This window comes from Arachis ipaensis, chromosome B3 (assembly GCF_059453495.1).
Source record: "Arachis ipaensis isolate K30076 ecotype BB chromosome B3, ASM5945349v1, whole genome shotgun sequence".
Lineage (NCBI taxonomy): Eukaryota > Viridiplantae > Streptophyta > Magnoliopsida > Fabales > Fabaceae > Arachis > Arachis ipaensis.
In genome coordinates, this window is record NC_142438.1 from 116,920,548 (window position 1) to 116,937,814 (window position 17,267).

The following is a 17,267-nucleotide window of genomic DNA, read 5'->3' on the forward strand; positions in this document are numbered from 1 at the left end:
ATGCTACACCTTTCATACCTTATCATATCATGCAAGTTACTGACTACTTAGCTTAGCTTAAAAGGAAAAATTACTGAGAGATGTTTGGGGTTCCAATTGATAGAGAAGTTCGGTTAATGGTCAATGTACTTTGAAGGCCATAGGCAGAAGCCATCATGGTGCTTTGTAGTTAGTATCATCAATGAGATTTCTGCCTCTGCTGCCACCTTGGCCCAATGTTTTGTGTTGAGTCCATAAGGATTGAATACTGCAGGATTTTCATGGCCTGTTTTCCATTCTCTATCTGTGAATATGTTGACTCCAAAGTGGAGGAACATTATGATCTTCTTTTGTTGCCATTTTAACTGTGAATATGATGGGCAGTGGCAGAATTGGCAATGGTGGTGGTATTGGTAGTTTATGAGAAAAAGATGTAATAATGCAGAGTTTGATTAATAGTATAACTAAATAGCACCATGGTGTTCTGTTTCTAGGCATGGTGATATTGATGGTTATGTTGTGTTTGTTTTTTTGTAGATTTTTTATATAATTATTATGGTTGTGAGGATGGAATTGAAGAATCATGAAGATGGAGGTAAGTATAAATATTATTAAACATGTATAAATAATAAATATCAAATATTTTATTTATGTTACACTCTAGTAATTTTTTTTATTACTACACAATATTTATTAATATTAATTTCTGAATAAATACATGTAATATACACTAATATAATAATATTAAATTAATTAGTTACTTATTAAAATAAAAAATAGGTGCTTAGTGAAAAAAAAATAAAAAATTTGTACTATAAAAGAATACTGAAATTTTATCTAACTACTTAACAACAACCGGTTTATAACCTGTTGATTGTAATTTGTTTAAACTTGATTGTTCTTAAGATATTAGTGAATGTATGTTATTTTATAATTTTATATTTTTTATTTACGTGGGAACGGTTCTACGAGTTCAACTAGTAAGTCATCGGTGAAACCAGTGAACTAGTAAAACTATATAGCACATTAGTTATATAATTTTACAGGTTCATACTATTCTATGTGCTAATTATTAGTTATATAGTAAAACTATATAACATATTTTTATTCATAATTATTAATATAAATATAAATGTTATTAAACATGTATAAATAACAAATATAAAATATTTTTATCAATTACACTATGGTAATTAATTTTATGACTATACGATATTTATTAATATTATTTTTTGAATAAATACATACAATATATAATGATATAATAAAATCTTTTTAGTGAGATTGGTCATTAAAATAAAAAATATTTGCTTCATGTCAAAAAAAGTTTAAAAAATTCATATTTTAAAAAAAATACTGGAAGTTCATCTAACTATTTAAACAACTAGTAAGTCCTTAACAACTCGATCCGCTAAGCTCATGAGCTCAAGGTAGCTTTTGAGCTTTCAGTAAGTCGAACTTGACCTTGGTTTGGTTTGGCTTAACTAAAATTACTTAGCCTAATATAACTTTTATTATTTGTCTTTCATGTCCAAACAATCGACTTATCTTGTCAGCTTTTAGTGAGTTAATGTTGAGTTTGGTCTATTCTAGCTTAGCTTGAATTACTTCTAACTTTAATTATCAAATTTCTAGAGCTGTTAGTTCGAACATATCAATGTAAACCACGCGCCTCAACATTGCACCATGAAAATGTACACGAGTTATCTGCTAGGTCAGTAGTATAAATATTTTATTTTTCCGTTTTATTAAGAAGTTTTAAGTATAAGTATTGTTGAAATAAATACAGAAGTACTTGTATTTAGGAAAGAAGTTAAAAATAGAGTTATTAATAATAATTTTTTTAAAACGTTTAATCTTTAAAATATTGATATAATTTTATTTATTATGAATCTATAATAATAATTACAAATATGAAAAATCAAAGGATTAAATGATGTAAATTTATTGATGATAAATAACATTATGTTATAGTTTATAAGTTAGTAATAACGCTTGTATTCAATTTTAAATTTTGAAAATTCAAAAACAGTTTTATTTACTTGTTTCATTTTATTTTGGGGGTCAGGGATCCCACAAAGAAGAGAACCTAGTTGCTAAATAGAGCTTTTCACTCCCACAGAAGAAACTTCGAAAACGTGAAGACGATGCCCAAGATAGATGATGTAAGAACAGAAGGGGAAATGGGAAGCACCACAACAATGGAGAAGGCCGGCGTGGGAGATGGCGACGACGATGCAGCAACTCATCATCGATGTAGTGCACGCCCTGTCAGGTAATTACAACTTCTCATCTCCTTTAATCACGCATTCACATTCTTCTTTTATTAATTGATTACCTTAATTGGAGAAGATTTTGAAAAATAAATAAGAAAGAGAATCTGCATTAAAGAAATCAAATCAATTTTTATTAATGGACTGATTATGTCATATCTCTACTGATATTGAAAAAAAAATTGTAGAGATGATATCGATGGATTAAAGGAGTGAATGTGACGGGATCTTGCAAGAAAAGAGTCTGTTAAAAAAAAACTAAAGGGAGAATTGCTCTGATCAATGGCAACCAATAATAGCCATGGGTAAAGGCTACACTCAATTCATTACTTTCATTGTTATTTTTGTTACTACTATTGGTTGAATTATATCTTATTATTATCATTATTGGTTCAGTTTACCCGACTCATGTGCACCACCAAGTGTTCTGATGAACTCCTTTGAGAGAAGAGTTATGCTGATTTAGAGGTATGTAAGACCAACAAATATTCGTGTCCTATTTTTAAGTTTCAATATTGTTGTATTTTAAATTACCTATGGTGTACCTGTTATCTGCAAGACATCAAAAGAGCTAACAATAGTATTCGAGAGGAACAAATTCTATTGAAGTCCATGATTGAACGCATAAATTCCATTTATGTCAAGCCTGAGTTGAAGGAGAATGAAAGACTTCTGAAAAATAGCAAGACCAATCCTATCACCACCCCTCATAAGACATGCAAAATTACGGAAAATCTCAAAAAGAGTGACATCAAGTCAATATTTAATATGGATGTGGACCCAAATATATGTCTTGATGTGTTAGATGATGAGGATGATGTCATGGAACTAGATCGAACAACCATAACCGGCCAAGATCCATGCAAAATTACTGTCCAACGGAGCATTTCCTCTATCAAACGCCAGAAACTGTCACCCCAGCCAAATGGAAAAGGGAAGGCAAAACCACTATCAAAGCCATGGTTCCCTGGACCTGGTGAAAAGAGAACCAGGTTCAAAAATACAGTTGAGGTAAAATCTTTGCACATCCATATGCATTTATATGTTATTATAAAAGGGATAGGTTTATAATGTCCAAATTTTGTATGTAGGTGTTCAGAGGTGTACAACGACCACGTCGTATGTCAACTTCTGAAATGGATGCACAAGTATCCCGTGGAGAAGCAGTACGAGCATCAAGCACGCTAGTTGATGCACGTGTATGCGCAGAATCGAAACCGCTATCTATTTTTGGACAGCAAAATTTGGTAGTGCAAAAGAAACCAAAGGTCAAATGTTCTTTTTTCTTCTACTTTTTGTTTTGTCCTAACTATTGTGGTTAATAAATTAGAATTTTCAACTTTGAATAAATATGCAGATTATATGGAAAAATATCCTTCACTTGAATATGTAAACTCTTGTCCTTATCTCTTCAGTTAGCATACAATTGTGTATATTTTTTGACACCTCTAATGAACAATGCATTGTATTCAGATTTATATTCCCATTAAAGATAATGATCACTGGTATCTAATGGTCATGAGTTTAGAATCAAAAATTGTTTTCCATTTGGACTCCAACCTGCCCCGTGAGCGTAAGGAACCAAGAACTGAATCTAATTAACACTCTGGTATTGTTCTAAACTGTTTCAATTGATGTGGCTATGTCCCTATGATATCTCCTTCCAAATTATAATGCTACTCGCTATTTGTAGGCTGTTGTTTTGTCCTAGATTATTTCTTCAGCACACTTTGAGGCTTGTTCTTTTGAACATGGTGACTTTTCTGGTGGTTGGTCTTCCCAAACAATTGAAGTGGTTCACAATGTGCAACCTCCTCCAACATGCCAGGAAGATTCTATCTTATGGGTACTAAGCTGGTTGCATATGGAATATTCGTTTAATCCTAAGATACCACCAAAGGTGACAACCTCAACCATTTTATTTCCTATGTGTTTTTGCTGCATTCCCTCTAGTGGCCTCTTGATTTTAGATTTGCTTTTTCTCTTTTTTTTGGTGCTTTTAGATTTCTGAAAATCAAGTGCTAATCACAACTACCATAGACTTGGTTTTGGGATCCTCCAATGAATTGAGAAAGACCATTATGGACAACGCTAGTGAGCATTGTTGGTTTCAACTCAACGAACTCAATCAACCATAGATGATTTGTTATTTGTATACACTAGTTTGTGATATTGAGTTTTGTAATTTATGTTATTTGATACTATTTAAGACAATTTAATTGCTTGTTGCAATTTATGTATTTGAAACTAGTTTTCAAAATATTTAGTTGCAGTTCAGGTTATTTGATATTAGCTTTTATGTCTGTTTCATGAAGCTATTTAATAATAAATATTGAATGAGGATCTCTAGACCTAAGACCTCTTTGTTTTTTTAATGGTGTTTAATCCTGTAACCAAATTGCTGCCACTTGTATATTTCTTCACATTTTTCTGTTTTATTTATTTGACGAAGCTGCTTCATATAAAAAAGAGGGCCATAAGTATAAGTAGATGCTATCACATTCATTTTGAATCTCCTAACTAGAACTACAAAGTCTCCTAAAGTTTGTGACAAGGGAAATTTCACCACTTAGTTTAATCCTGAACAAAAATGTTCAATCATGTATTATAATGTAAGGTGCACTGGCCTAAATCAAGCTATCATGTATTAGAATGGTCACAATACAAATATTATAATGTAAGGTGCACGGATACATTAGATGCACCTTCTTACATGTTTCACACACTTGACTTTTAGTTTAGTTTCAACTTGTGGATTGGTTGACAAAAACTTTAAAATTCTAGCATAAATACTGAATTGGATTAATGTTTATGGATACTTAAAAGTTTCAACAAATTATGAAGTATTAGCCATTTAGCCTCTTAATCCATGACAGTATAGCTTCATATATCATGCCTCAAAGTAATTAATGAGCAAATGGTGTTAAAGGCTAACAATAAGTGCATTTTCTTGGTAGTAATAACCGTGCATTTAGTAGCATATTGATTCTGCAGAGCTTTCTCAGTGTACATGAGCAAGGATGGGACAAGATTTCAATATAAGTGGTTTTCTTTGAGGTATTTCACATTTATTTATTTGGGTTTATTGCTCAACGATATTTAAATAAAAGGTCTTATATTTTTATTTAAACGCATTATTTTGTTCGTGTGCATTGTCATTTTATTTGTGCTCTTAATGTCATGCACTGCACTTGTTATTTATTCTTTCGCTTGAACAGATTCATCAGTATATGACTTGGATGTGGGATGCTAGAAATGCTCGTAATTCACTTTGATTTATCTCAGAAACTCATAATTTTTACATTGAAGATAATGAAAAACGACCATGGAACTGATGAAAGTTACTACCATCTTCACCTTTCACGTATGATGGATTCAAAGGTGGGCCATGTTTGGTGAAAGAAACAACTTGATTACATAAGCAATTTATTTATACTGAATGTTTACTCTGTAATCAATCTCGGTACTCAAGTCTTGAGTCATATTCTGCCACCAAAGATTGGATTCATATATTTTCTAGCCATCAATGTTGTTCATTGCCTGTATTCAGATTTGCTTTGTCAAACAAAATGTGATAATACTCAGTTTTCTAAGTAGTTAACTCAATGAACTGCATATGCTAAAACAAAAGTGAAATTAAGATATAGTTGGATTTCAGAATCATGACAAACATAACAGCGCAAAAGCACAATATCATAATTGAAAATGTAGGGATGCTCTACCTCCATCCATGCCGCCAGATTAGGCTTGCCAAAGTGATGAGCGGATAATTTATATGCTTTTTGGCATTGTTTTTAGTATGTTTTTAGTAGAATCTAGTTACTTTTAGGGATGTTTTCATTAGTTTTTATGTTAAATTCACATTTCTGGACTTTACTATAAGTTTGTGTGTTTTTCTGTGATTTCAGGTATTTTCTGGCTGAAATTGAGGGACTTGAGCAAAAATCAGATTCAGAGGTTGAAGAAGGACTGCTGATGCTGTTGGATTCTGACCTCCCTGCACTCAAAGTGGATTTTCTAGAGTTACAGAACTCAAAATGGCGCGCTTCCAATTGCATTGGAAATTAGACATCCAGGGCTTTCCAGCAATATATAATAGTCCATACTTTGGCCGTGTTTAGACGATGTAAAAGGGCGTTGAACGCCAGTTCTACGTTGCTTTCTGGAGTTAAACGCTAGAAACAAGTCACAAGCCAGAGTTGAACGCCAGAAATACGTTACAAACTGGCGTTCAACTCCAAGAATGACCTCTGCACGTGTAACATTCAAGCTCAGCCCAAGCACACACCAAGTGGGCCCCAGAAGTGGATTTATGCATCAATTACTTACTTCTGTAAACCCTAGTAGCTAGTTTATTATAAATAGGACTTTTCACTATTGTATTAGACATCCTGGATTGTATTTTTGATCCTGTGATCTCGTTTTGGGAGCTGACCATTCGGCCATGCCTGAACCTTTCACTTATGTATCTTCAAACGGTAGAGTTTCTGCACCCCATAGATTAAGGTGTGGAGCTCTGCTGTTCCTCAAAGATTAATGCAAAGTACTACTGTTTTTCTATTCAATTCAACTTATCCCGCTTCTAAGATATTCATTCACACTTCAACCTGAATGTGATGAACGTGACAATCATCATCATTCCCCCACGAACGCGTGCCTGACAACCACTTCCGTTCCACCTTAGATTGAATGAGTATCTCTTGGATCTCTTAATCAGAATCTTCGTGGTATAAGCTAGATTGATGGCGGCATTCATGAGAGTCCGGAAAGTCTAAACCTTGTCTGTGGTATTCCGAGTAGGACTCTGGGATTGAATGACTGTGACGAGCTTCAAACTCGCGAGTGCTGGGCGTAGTGACAGACGCAAAAGGAGGGTGAATCCTATTCCAGTATGATCGAGAACCTCAGATGATTAGCCGTGCTGTGACAGAGCATTTGGACCATTTTCACAAGAGGATGGGATGCAGCCATTGACAAAGGTGATGCCTCCAGACGATTAGCCATGCAGTGACAGCGCATCGGACCATTTTCCAGAGAGGATTAAAAGTAGCCATTGACAACGGTGATGTCCTTACATAAAGCCAGCCATGGAAAGGAGTAAGATTGATTGGATAAAGACAGCAGGAAAGCAGAGGTTCAGAGGAACGAATGCATCTCCATACGCTTATCTGAAATTCTCACCAATGATATACATAAGTGTTTCTATCCTTATTTTCTATCTATTTATTATTTATATTCGAAAACTCCATAACTATTTGATATCCGCCTGACTGAGATTTACAAGGTGACCATAGCTTGCTTCAAGCCGACAATCTCCGTGGGATCGACCTTTACTCACATAAGGTTTATTACTTGGACGACCCAGTGCACTTGCTGGTTAGTTGTATCGAAGTTGTGAATGAAAAACGATTTATTAAGACGTGCGTACAGAGTTTCTGGCGCCGTTGCCTGAGATCACAATTTTGTGCACCAAGTTTTTGGCGCCGTTGCCGGGGATTGTTCGAGTTTGGACAACTGACGGTTCATCTTGTTGCTTAGATTGGGTAATTTTCTTCCTATTTTCAAAAAGTTTTCAAAAAAAAAATTTCAAAAATCTTTCAAAAATTTTCTCCTTTGTTTTCGAAAAAAAAATTTTAAAATAAAAATCTTTTAAAAAATATATTTTTCTTCAGAATTTTTAAGAATGAATTCTAGTGTTTCATGAAGCATGTTGAAGCATGGCTGGCTATAAAGCCATGTCTAAATTCTTTTGGGCTGAGGTTTTGGCTTAAAATTGAATGAATTACACGCATATTCATGCTAAAGCTTGGCTGGCTATTAAGCCATGCCTAACCTCGGATTGGAGCTTTAGACTAAAGAGCACAAGATTCCTGGAATTCATACTAAAAATTTTGGAATCCTTATTTTTCTTTTTCACAAATAGTTTTCGAAAAAAAAAATTAAAAGAAAATACAAAAAAATCATAAAATCATAAAAATCAAAAAAAATATTTCATATTTCTTGTTTGAGTCTTAAGTCAAGTTGAAAGTTTGGTGTCAATTGCATATTCATGCATTTTTTCGAAAAATTCATGCATTCATAGTGTTCTTCATGATCTTCAAGTTGTTCTTGGTAAGTCTTCTTGTTTGATCTTGATATTTTAGTGTTTTGTGTTGTATGGTGTTTTTCATATGCATTCTTGAAATCTTAGTTTCTAAGCATTAAAGATTTCTAAGTTTGGTGTCTTGCATGTTTTCTTTGCATAAAAAAATTTTTTTATTGATGTTCATCATGATCTTCATAGTGTTCTTGGTGTTCATCTTGACATTTATAGCATTCTTGCATGCATTCATTGTTTTGATCTAAAATTGCCATGCATTGAGCATTTTTAGTGTTTTTCTCTCTCATCATTAAAAATTTCAAAAATCAAAAAGAAAAAAATATCTTTCCCTTTTTCTCTCATAAAATTTGAAAATTTGAGTTGAATTTTTCAAAAATTTTTAAAATCTAGTTGTTTTCTATGAGTCAAATCAAATTTTCAAATTTTATCTTTTTCAAAATCTTTTTCAAAAATCAAATCTTTTTCATTTTTCTTATCTATTTTCGAAAATTCCAAAAATATTTTTCAAAAATCTTTTTCTTAATTTTACATCATATTTTCGAAAATATCATCAACAATTAATGTTTTGATTCAAAAATTTCAAGTTTGTTACTTACTTGTTAAGAAAGATTCAAACTTTAAGTTCTAGAATCATATTTTGTGATTTCTTGTGAATCAAGTCATTAATTGTGATTTTAAAAATCAAATCTTTTTCAAAACTCATTTCAATCATATCTTTTCAAAAATATCTTTCTATCTTATCTTTTTTCAAAATCATATCTTTTTCAAAAATTTGATTTTAAAAATATATTTTCTAACTTCTTATCTTCTTATCTTTTCAAAATTGATTTTCAAATTTGTTTCAACTAACTAACTAACTTTTTGTTTGTTTCTTATCTTCTTCAAAACTACCTAACTAACTCCCTCTCTCTCTAATTTTCGAAAATATCTTCCCTCTTTTTCAAAATTTCTTTTTAATTAACTAATTATTTTAATTTTTGATTTTTATTTTCGAAAAATCACTAACCTTTTTCAAAAACTATTTTCGAAAATCACTAACTCTTTTTCAAAAATAATTTTCGAAAATTCTCCTTCTCTCTCATCTCCTTCCATTTATTTATTCATCTACTAACACTTCATCTCATCCAAATTCGAACCCCCTCTTCCATCTGTGTTCAAATTTTTTCTTTTCTTCTACTCACACAGGAACCTCTATACTGTGGTAAAAAGGACCCCTATTATTATTATTTTTCTGTCCCTCTTTTTCATATGAGCAGGAGCAAGGACAAGAACATTCTTGTTGAAGCAGATCCAGAACCTGAAAGGACTCTGAAGAGGAAACTAAGAGAAGCTAAAATACAACAGTCCAGAGACAACCTTTCAGAAATTTTTGAACAAGAAGAGGAGATGGCAGCCGAAAATAATAATAATGCAAGGAGAATGCTTGGCGACTTTACTGCACCTAATTTCAATTTACATGGAAGAAGCATCTCCATTCCTGCCATTGGAGCAAACAATTTTGAGTTGAAACCTCAATTAGTTTCTCTGATACAGCAGAACTGCAAGTTTCATGGACTTCCATCTGAAGATCATTTTCAGTTCTTAACTGAATTCTTGCAGATATGTGATACTGTTAAGACTAATGGAGTAGATCCTGAAGTCTACAGGCTCATGCTTTTCCCTTTTGCTATAAGAGACAGAGCTAGAATATGGTTTGACTCTCAACCTAAGGATAGCCTGAACTCTTGGGATAAGCTGGTCAAGGCTTTCTTAGCCAAGTTCTTTCCTCCTCGAAAGCTGAGTAAGCTTAGAGTGGATGTTCAAACTTTCAGACAGAAAGAAGTTGAATCCCTCTATGAAGCTTGGGAGAGATACAAAGGACTGACCAAAAAGTGTCCTTCTGACATGCTTTCAAAATGGACCATACTGGATATATTCTATGATGGTCTATCTGAATTGGCTAAAATGTCATTGGATACCTCTGCAGGTGGATCCATTCACCTAAAGAAAATGCCTGCAGAAGCTCAAGAACTCATTGACATGGTTGCCAATAACCAGTTCATGTACACTTCTGAGAGGAATCCTGTGAGTAATGGGACGCCTATGAAGAAGGGAGTTCTTGAAATTGATACTCTGAATGCCATACTGGCTCAGAATAAAATATTGACTCAGCAAGTCAATATGATTTCTCAGAGTCTGAATGGAATGCAAGCTGCATCCAACAGTACTCAAGAGGCATCTTCTGAAGAAGAAGCTTATGATCCTGAGAACCCTGCAATAGCAGAGGTAAATTACTTAGGTGAACTTTATGGAAACACCTATAACTCATCATGGAGAAATCATCCAAATTTCTCATAGAAGGATCAAAAGCCTCAACAAGGCTTTAATAATGGTGGAAGAAATAGGTTTAACAATAGTAAACCTTTTCCATCATCCACTCAGCAACAGACAGAGAACTCTGAACAAAATACCTCTAATTTAGCAAACTTAGTCTCTGATCTATCCAAGGCCACTGTAAGTTTCATGAATGAAACAAGGTCCTCCATTAGAAATTTGGAGGCACAAGTGGGCCAGTTGAGTAAAAGGATCACTGAAATCCCTCCTAGTACTCTCCCAAGCAATACAGAAGAAAATCCAAAAGGAGAGTGCAAGGCCATTGAATTGATCACCATGGCCGAACCTGTAAGAGAGGAGAAGGACGTGAATCCCAGTGAGGAAGACCTCCTGGGACGTCCAGTGATCAATAAGGAGTTTTCCTCTGAGGAACCAAAGGAATCTGAGGCTCATCTAGAGACCATAGAGATTCCATTAAACCTCCTTATGCCATTCATGAGCTCTGATAAGTATTCCTCTTCTGAAGAGAATGAGGATGTTACTGAAGAGCAAGCTGCCAAGTTTCTTGGTGCAATCATGAAGCTGAATGCCAAATTATTTGGTATTGAGACTTGGGAAGATGAACCTCCCTTGTTCACCAATGAACTGAGTGATCTGGATCAACTGACATTGCCTCAGAAGAAATAGGATCCTGGAAAGTTCATAATACCTTGTACTATAGGCACCATGATCTTTGAAAAGGCTCTGTGTGACCTTGGTTCAGGGATAAACCTCATGCCCCTCTCTGTAATAGAGAAACTGGGAATCTATGGGGTGTAAGCTGCTAAAATCTCATTAGAGATGGCAGACAATTCAAGAAAACAGGCTTATGGACAAGTAGAGGACGTGTTAGTAAAGGTTGAAGGCCTTTACATCCCTGCTGATTTCATAGTCCTGGATACTGGGAAGAATGATGATGAATCCATCATCCTTGGAAGACCCTTCCTAGCCACAGCAAGAGCTGTGATTGATGTTGACAGAGGTGAACTAGTCCTTCAATTGAATGAGGACTCCCTTAAGTTCACAACTCAAGGTTACCCTTCTGTAAACATGGAAAAGAGGCACAGTAAGCTTCTCTCAAAACAGAGTCAACCAGAGCCCCCACAGTCAAACTCTAAGTTTGGTGTTGGGAGGCCACAACCAAACTCTAAGTTTGGTATTGAACTCCCATATCCAAACTCTAAGTTTGGTGTTGGGAAGTCTCAACAATGCTCTGAACATCTGTGAGGCTCCATGAGAGCCCACTGTCAAGCTATTGACATTAAAGAAGCGCTTGTTGGGAAGCAACCCAACTTTTATTTATCTAATTTTATTGTTCTTTCATGTTTTATTAGGTTCATGATCATGTGGAGTCACAAAATAAATATAAAAATTGAAAACGGAATCAAAAACAACAGAAGAAAAATCACACCCTGGAGGAGGATCTCACTGGCGTTTAAACGCCAGTAAGAAGCATCTGGCTGGCGTTCAACGCCAGAACAGAGCATGGTTCTGGCGCTGAACGCCCAAAATGGGCAGCATCTGGGTGTTTGAACGCCAGAATTGCACCCTGGAGAAGAGCTGGCGCTGAACGCCCAGAACAAGCATGGTTCTGGCGTTCAACGCCAGAAATGGGCAACAAATGGGTGTTCAACGCCCAGAACAAGCACCAATCTGGCGCTGAACGCCCAGAGTTGTGTACAAGGGCATTTTGCATGCCTAATTTGGTGCAAGGTTGTAAATTCTTGAACACCTCAGGATCTGTGGACCCCACAGGATCCCCACCTACCTCCACTCACTTCTTCTCACCCCTCTTTCACACAATCCCATAAACACTCTTCCCCAAAACTCTTCACCAATCACCTCAATCTCTCTTCCCTATCACCACTTCACCACTCACATCCATCCACTCTTCCCCATAAACCTACCTCATAAACTCCACCTACCTTCAAAATTCAAAATCACTTTCCCACCCTTATGGCCGAACCTTACCCCCCCTCCCTTCCCTATATATAGCCCTCCATTCTTCCTCATTTTCACACAACACAACCTTCTCTTCTCTTCTTGGCCGAATACACCACTCCCTCTTCTCCTCCATATTTTCTTCTTCTTCTTCATCTATTCTTTCTTCTCTTGCTCGAGGGCGAGCAATATTCTAAGTTTGGTGTGGTAAAAGCATAAACTTTTTGTTTTTCCATTACCATTGATGGCGCCTAAGACCGGAGAATCCTCTAGAAAAGGGAAAGGGAAGACAAAAGCTTCCACCTCCGAGTCATGGGAGATGGAAAGATTCATCTCCAAAGCTCATCAAGACCACTTCTATGATGTTGTGGCCAAGAAGAAGGTGATCCCCGAGGTCCCTTTCAAGCTCAAGAAGAATGAGTATCCGGAGATCCAACATGAAATCCAAAGAAGAGGTTGGGAAGTTCTAACAAACCCCATCCAACAAGTCGGCATCCTAATGGTTCAAGAGTTCTATGCCAATGCATGGATCACTAGGAACCATGATCAAAGTAAAAACCCAAACCCAAAGAATTATCTCACTATGGTTCGGGGGAAATACTTAGATTTTAGTCCGGAAAATGTGAGGTTGGCGTTTAACTTGCCTATGATGCAAGGAGATGCACGCCCCTACACTAGAAGAGTCAACTTTAATCAAAGGTTGGACCAAGTCCTCATGGACATATGTGTGGAAGGAGCTCAATGGAATATTGACTCCAAAGGCAAGCCGGTTCAACTAAGAAGACTAGACCTCAAGCCTGTGGCTAGAGGATGGTTGGAGTTCATCCAACGCTCCATCATCCCCACTAGCAACCGATCTGAAGTTACTGTGGATCGGGCCATCATGATTCATAGCATCATGATTGGAGAGGAAGTAGAAGTTCATGAAGTCATCTCCCTTGAACTCTACAAAATAGCCGAAAAGCCCTCTCCTGGGGCAAGGCTAGCTTTTCCTCATCTTATCTGCCATCTATGTTACTCAGCTGGAGCTTCCATAGAAGAAGACATTTCCATTGAGGAAGAGAAGCCCATCACTAAGAAAAGGATGGAGCAAGCAAGAGAGCCCATTCATGGAGCTCAAGAGGCGCATGAAGCTCATCACCATGAGATCCCAGAAATGCCTCAAATGCATTTGCCTCCACAAAACTATTGGGAGCAAATCAACACCTCCCTAGGAGAATTAAGTTCTAACATGGGATGATTAAGGGTGGAACATCAAGAGCACTCCATCATCCTTCATGAAATAAGAGAAGATCAAAAAGCAATGAGGGAGGAGCAACAAAGACAAGGAAGAGACATAGAAGAGCTCAAGGACATCATTGGTTCCTCAAGAAGGAAACGCCACCATCACTAAGGTGGACTCATTCCTTATTCTTATTTTCTGTTTTTCGTTTTCTCTATGTTAAGTGCTTATCCATGTTTGTGTCTTCATTACATGATCATTAGTAGTTAGTAACTTTGTCTTAAAAGTTATGAATGTCCTATGAATCCATCACCTCTCTTAAATGAAAAATGTTTTAATTCAAAAGAACAAGAAGTACATGAGTTTCGAATTTATCCTTGAACTTAGTTTAATTATATTGATGTAGTGACAATACTTTTTGTTTTCTGAATGAATGCTTGAACAGTGCATATGTCTTTTGAAGTTGTTGTTTAAGAATGTTAAATATGTTGGCTCTTGAAAGAATGATGATAAGGAGACATGTTATTTGATAATCTGAAAAATCATAAAAATGATTCTTGAAGCAAGAAAAAGCAGCAAAGAACAAAGCTTGCAGAAAAAAAATAGCGAAAAAAAAAGAGAGAAAAAGCAAGCAGAAAAAGCCAAAAGCTCTTAAAACCAAGAGGCAAGAGCAAAAAGCCAATAGCCCTTAAAACCAAAAGGCAAGGGTAATAAAAAGGATCCCAAGGCTTTGAGCATCAGTGGATAGGAGGGCCTAAAGGAATAAAATCCTGGCCTAAGCGGCTAAACCAAGCTGTCCCTAACCATGTGCTTGTGGCGTGTAGGTGTCAAGTGAAAACTTGAGACTGAGCGGTTAAAGTCAAGGTCCAAAGCAAAAAAAAGAGTGTGCTTAAGAACCCTGGACACCTCTAATTGGGGACTTTAGCAAAGCTGAGTCACAATCTGAAAAGGTTCACCCAATTATGTGTCTGTGGCATTTATGTATCCGGTGGTAATACTGGAAAACAAAGTGCTTAGGGCCACGGCCAAGACTCATAAAATAGCTATGTTCAAGAATCATCATACTGAACTAGGAGAATCAATAACACTATCTGAACTCTGAGTTCCTATAGATGCCAATCATTCTGAACTTCAATGGATAAAGTGAGATGCCAAAACTATTCAAGAGGCAAAAAGCTACAAGTCCCGCTCATTTAATTGGAGCTATGTTTCATTGATAGTTTGGAATTTATACTATATTCTCTTCTTTTTATCCTATTTGATTTTTAGTTGCTTGGGGAGAAGCAACAATTTAAGTTTGGTGTTGTGATGAGCGAATAATTTATACGCTTTTTGGCATTATTTTTAGTATGTTTTTAGTAGAATCTAGTTACTTTTAGGGATATTTTCATTAGTTTTTATGTTAAATTCACATTTCTGGACTTTACTATGAGTTTGTATGTTTTTCTGTGATTTCAGATATTTTCTGGCTGAAATTGAGGGACTTGAGCAAAAATCAGATTCAGAGGTTGAAGAAGGACTGCTGATGCTGTTGGATTCTGACCTCCCTGCACTCAAAGTGAATTTTCTGGAGCTACAGAACTTAAAATGGCGCGCTTTTAATTGCGTTGGAAAGTAGACATCCAGGGCTTTCCAGCAATGTATAATAGTCCATATTTTGGCCGAGTTTAGACGACGTAAAATGGCGTTGAACACCAGTTCTACGCTGCTGTCTGGAGTTAAACGCCAGAAACAAGTCACAAGCCAGAGTTGAACGCCAGAAATACGTTACAAACTGGCGTTCAACTCCAAGAATGACCTCTGCATGTGTAACATTCAAGCTCAGTCCAAGCACACACCAAGTGGGTCCCGGAAGTAGATTTATGCATCAATTACTTACTTCTGTAAACCCTAGTAGCTAGTTTATTATAAATAGGACTTTTTACTATTGTATTAGACATCCTGGATTCTGGATTGTATTTTTGATCCTGTGATCTCGTTTTGGGGGCTGGCCATTTGGCCATGCCTGAACCTTTCACTTATGTATCTTCAAACGGTAGAGTTTCTGCACTCCATAGATTATGGTGTGGAGCTCTGCTATTCCTCAAAGATTAATGCAAAGTACTACTGTTTTTCTATTCAATTCAACTTATCTCACTTCTAAGATATTCATTCACACTTCAACCTGAATGTGATGAACGTGACAATCATCATCATTCCCCCACGAACGCGTGCCTGACAACCACTTCCGTTCCACCTTAGATTGAATGAGTATCTCTTGGATCTCTTAATCAGAATCTTCGTGGTATAAGCTAGATTGATGGCGGCATTCATGAGAGTCCGGAAAGTCTAAACCTTGTCTGTGGTATTCCGAGTAAGACTCTGGGATTGAATGACTGTGACGAGCTTCAAACTCGCGAGTGCTGGGCGTAGTGACAGACGCAAAAGGAGGGTGAATCCTATTCCAGTATGATCGAGAACCTCAGATGATTAGCCGTGCTGTGACAGAGCATTTGGACCATTTTCACAAGAGGATGGGATGCAGCCATTGACAAGGGTGATGCCTCCAGACGATTAGCCATGCAGTGACAGCGCATCGGACCATTTTCTAGAGAGGATTAAAAGTAGCCATTGACAACGGTGATGTCCTTACATAAAGCCAGCCATGGAAAGGAGTAAGATTGATTGGATAAAGACAGCAGGAAAGCAGAGGTTCAGAGGAACGAATGCATCTCCATACGCTTATCTGAAATTCTCACCAATGATATACATAAGTGTTTCTATCCTTATTTTCTATCTATTTATTATTTATATTCGAAAACTCCATAACTATTTGATATCTGCCTGACTGAGATTTACAAGGTGACCATAGCTTGCTTCAAGCCGACAATCTCCGTGGGATCGACCCTTACTCACGTAAGGTTTATTACTTGGACGACCCAGTGCACTTGCTGGTTAGTTGTATCGAAGTTGTGAATGAAAAACGATTTATTAAGACGTGCGTACAGAGTTTCTGGCGCCATTGCCTGAGATCACAATTTCGTGCACCACAAAGCCAATATGATAATTCTTAACATCCATGAGAAATAGCTAAAATCTTTCAATGAAAGGAGCATATGCTATATCCACCTGAAGTTTATAGAATTCATTACGTCTCACAAAGCTATTTTTCAACATGACGATATCCGTTGATTCCCACAAATCCAACTAAGCCATAACATGAATCAAAAATCCAAAAATCACTAAAATGGCTGCACAATCAACCATGTATTATTCATTTTATGAAGTCTAGCTAGCTGTAAAGCAATTTAACATTAATAAAAAGCATTCTTGGCTGCAAACACTAAGCAGTAACAATCATCCAAATATAAGTGCATTCACAAAAAAAAAATGAATAACTCATTCTCCTGTTCTAAAGTAT

General features: G+C 36.2%; 1 protein-coding gene and 1 non-coding gene across 2 annotated transcripts; one reads left to right on the top strand and one right to left on the bottom strand.

The window, feature by feature from the left end:
- The first annotated feature begins 2,534 nt into the window (after window positions 1-2,534).
- LOC148572182 (uncharacterized) lies at window positions 2,535-4,390 on the top strand. Its single transcript, XM_088507396.1, has 6 exons — window positions 2,535-2,557; window positions 2,649-2,713; window positions 2,803-3,263; window positions 3,344-3,520; window positions 3,964-4,098; window positions 4,256-4,390. The coding sequence occupies exons 1-6, from the start codon at window positions 2,535-2,537 to the stop codon at window positions 4,388-4,390; spliced, it is 996 nt and encodes a 331-aa protein (XP_088363522.1).
- A 5,744-nt stretch (window positions 4,391-10,134) lies between these two features.
- LOC148572183 (small nucleolar RNA R71) lies at window positions 10,135-10,242 on the bottom strand. Its single transcript, XR_015880306.1, has one exon. It is a non-coding gene; the product is annotated as a small nucleolar RNA R71 (small nucleolar RNA).
- Window positions 10,243-17,267: the final 7,025 nt, after the last annotated feature.

Bases quoted from the DNA above. Each gene is read 5' to 3' on its own strand.
- LOC148572182 (XM_088507396.1), top strand. From the start codon at position 2,535: ATGGCAACCAATAATAGCCATGG. The intron at 2,558-2,648 runs GTAAAGGCTACA...TTATTGGTTCAG, and splicing joins GCAACCAATAATAGCCATGG to TTTACCCGACTCATGTGCAC. The intron at 3,264-3,343 runs GTAAAATCTTTG...TTTTGTATGTAG, and splicing joins GGTTCAAAAATACAGTTGAG to GTGTTCAGAGGTGTACAACG.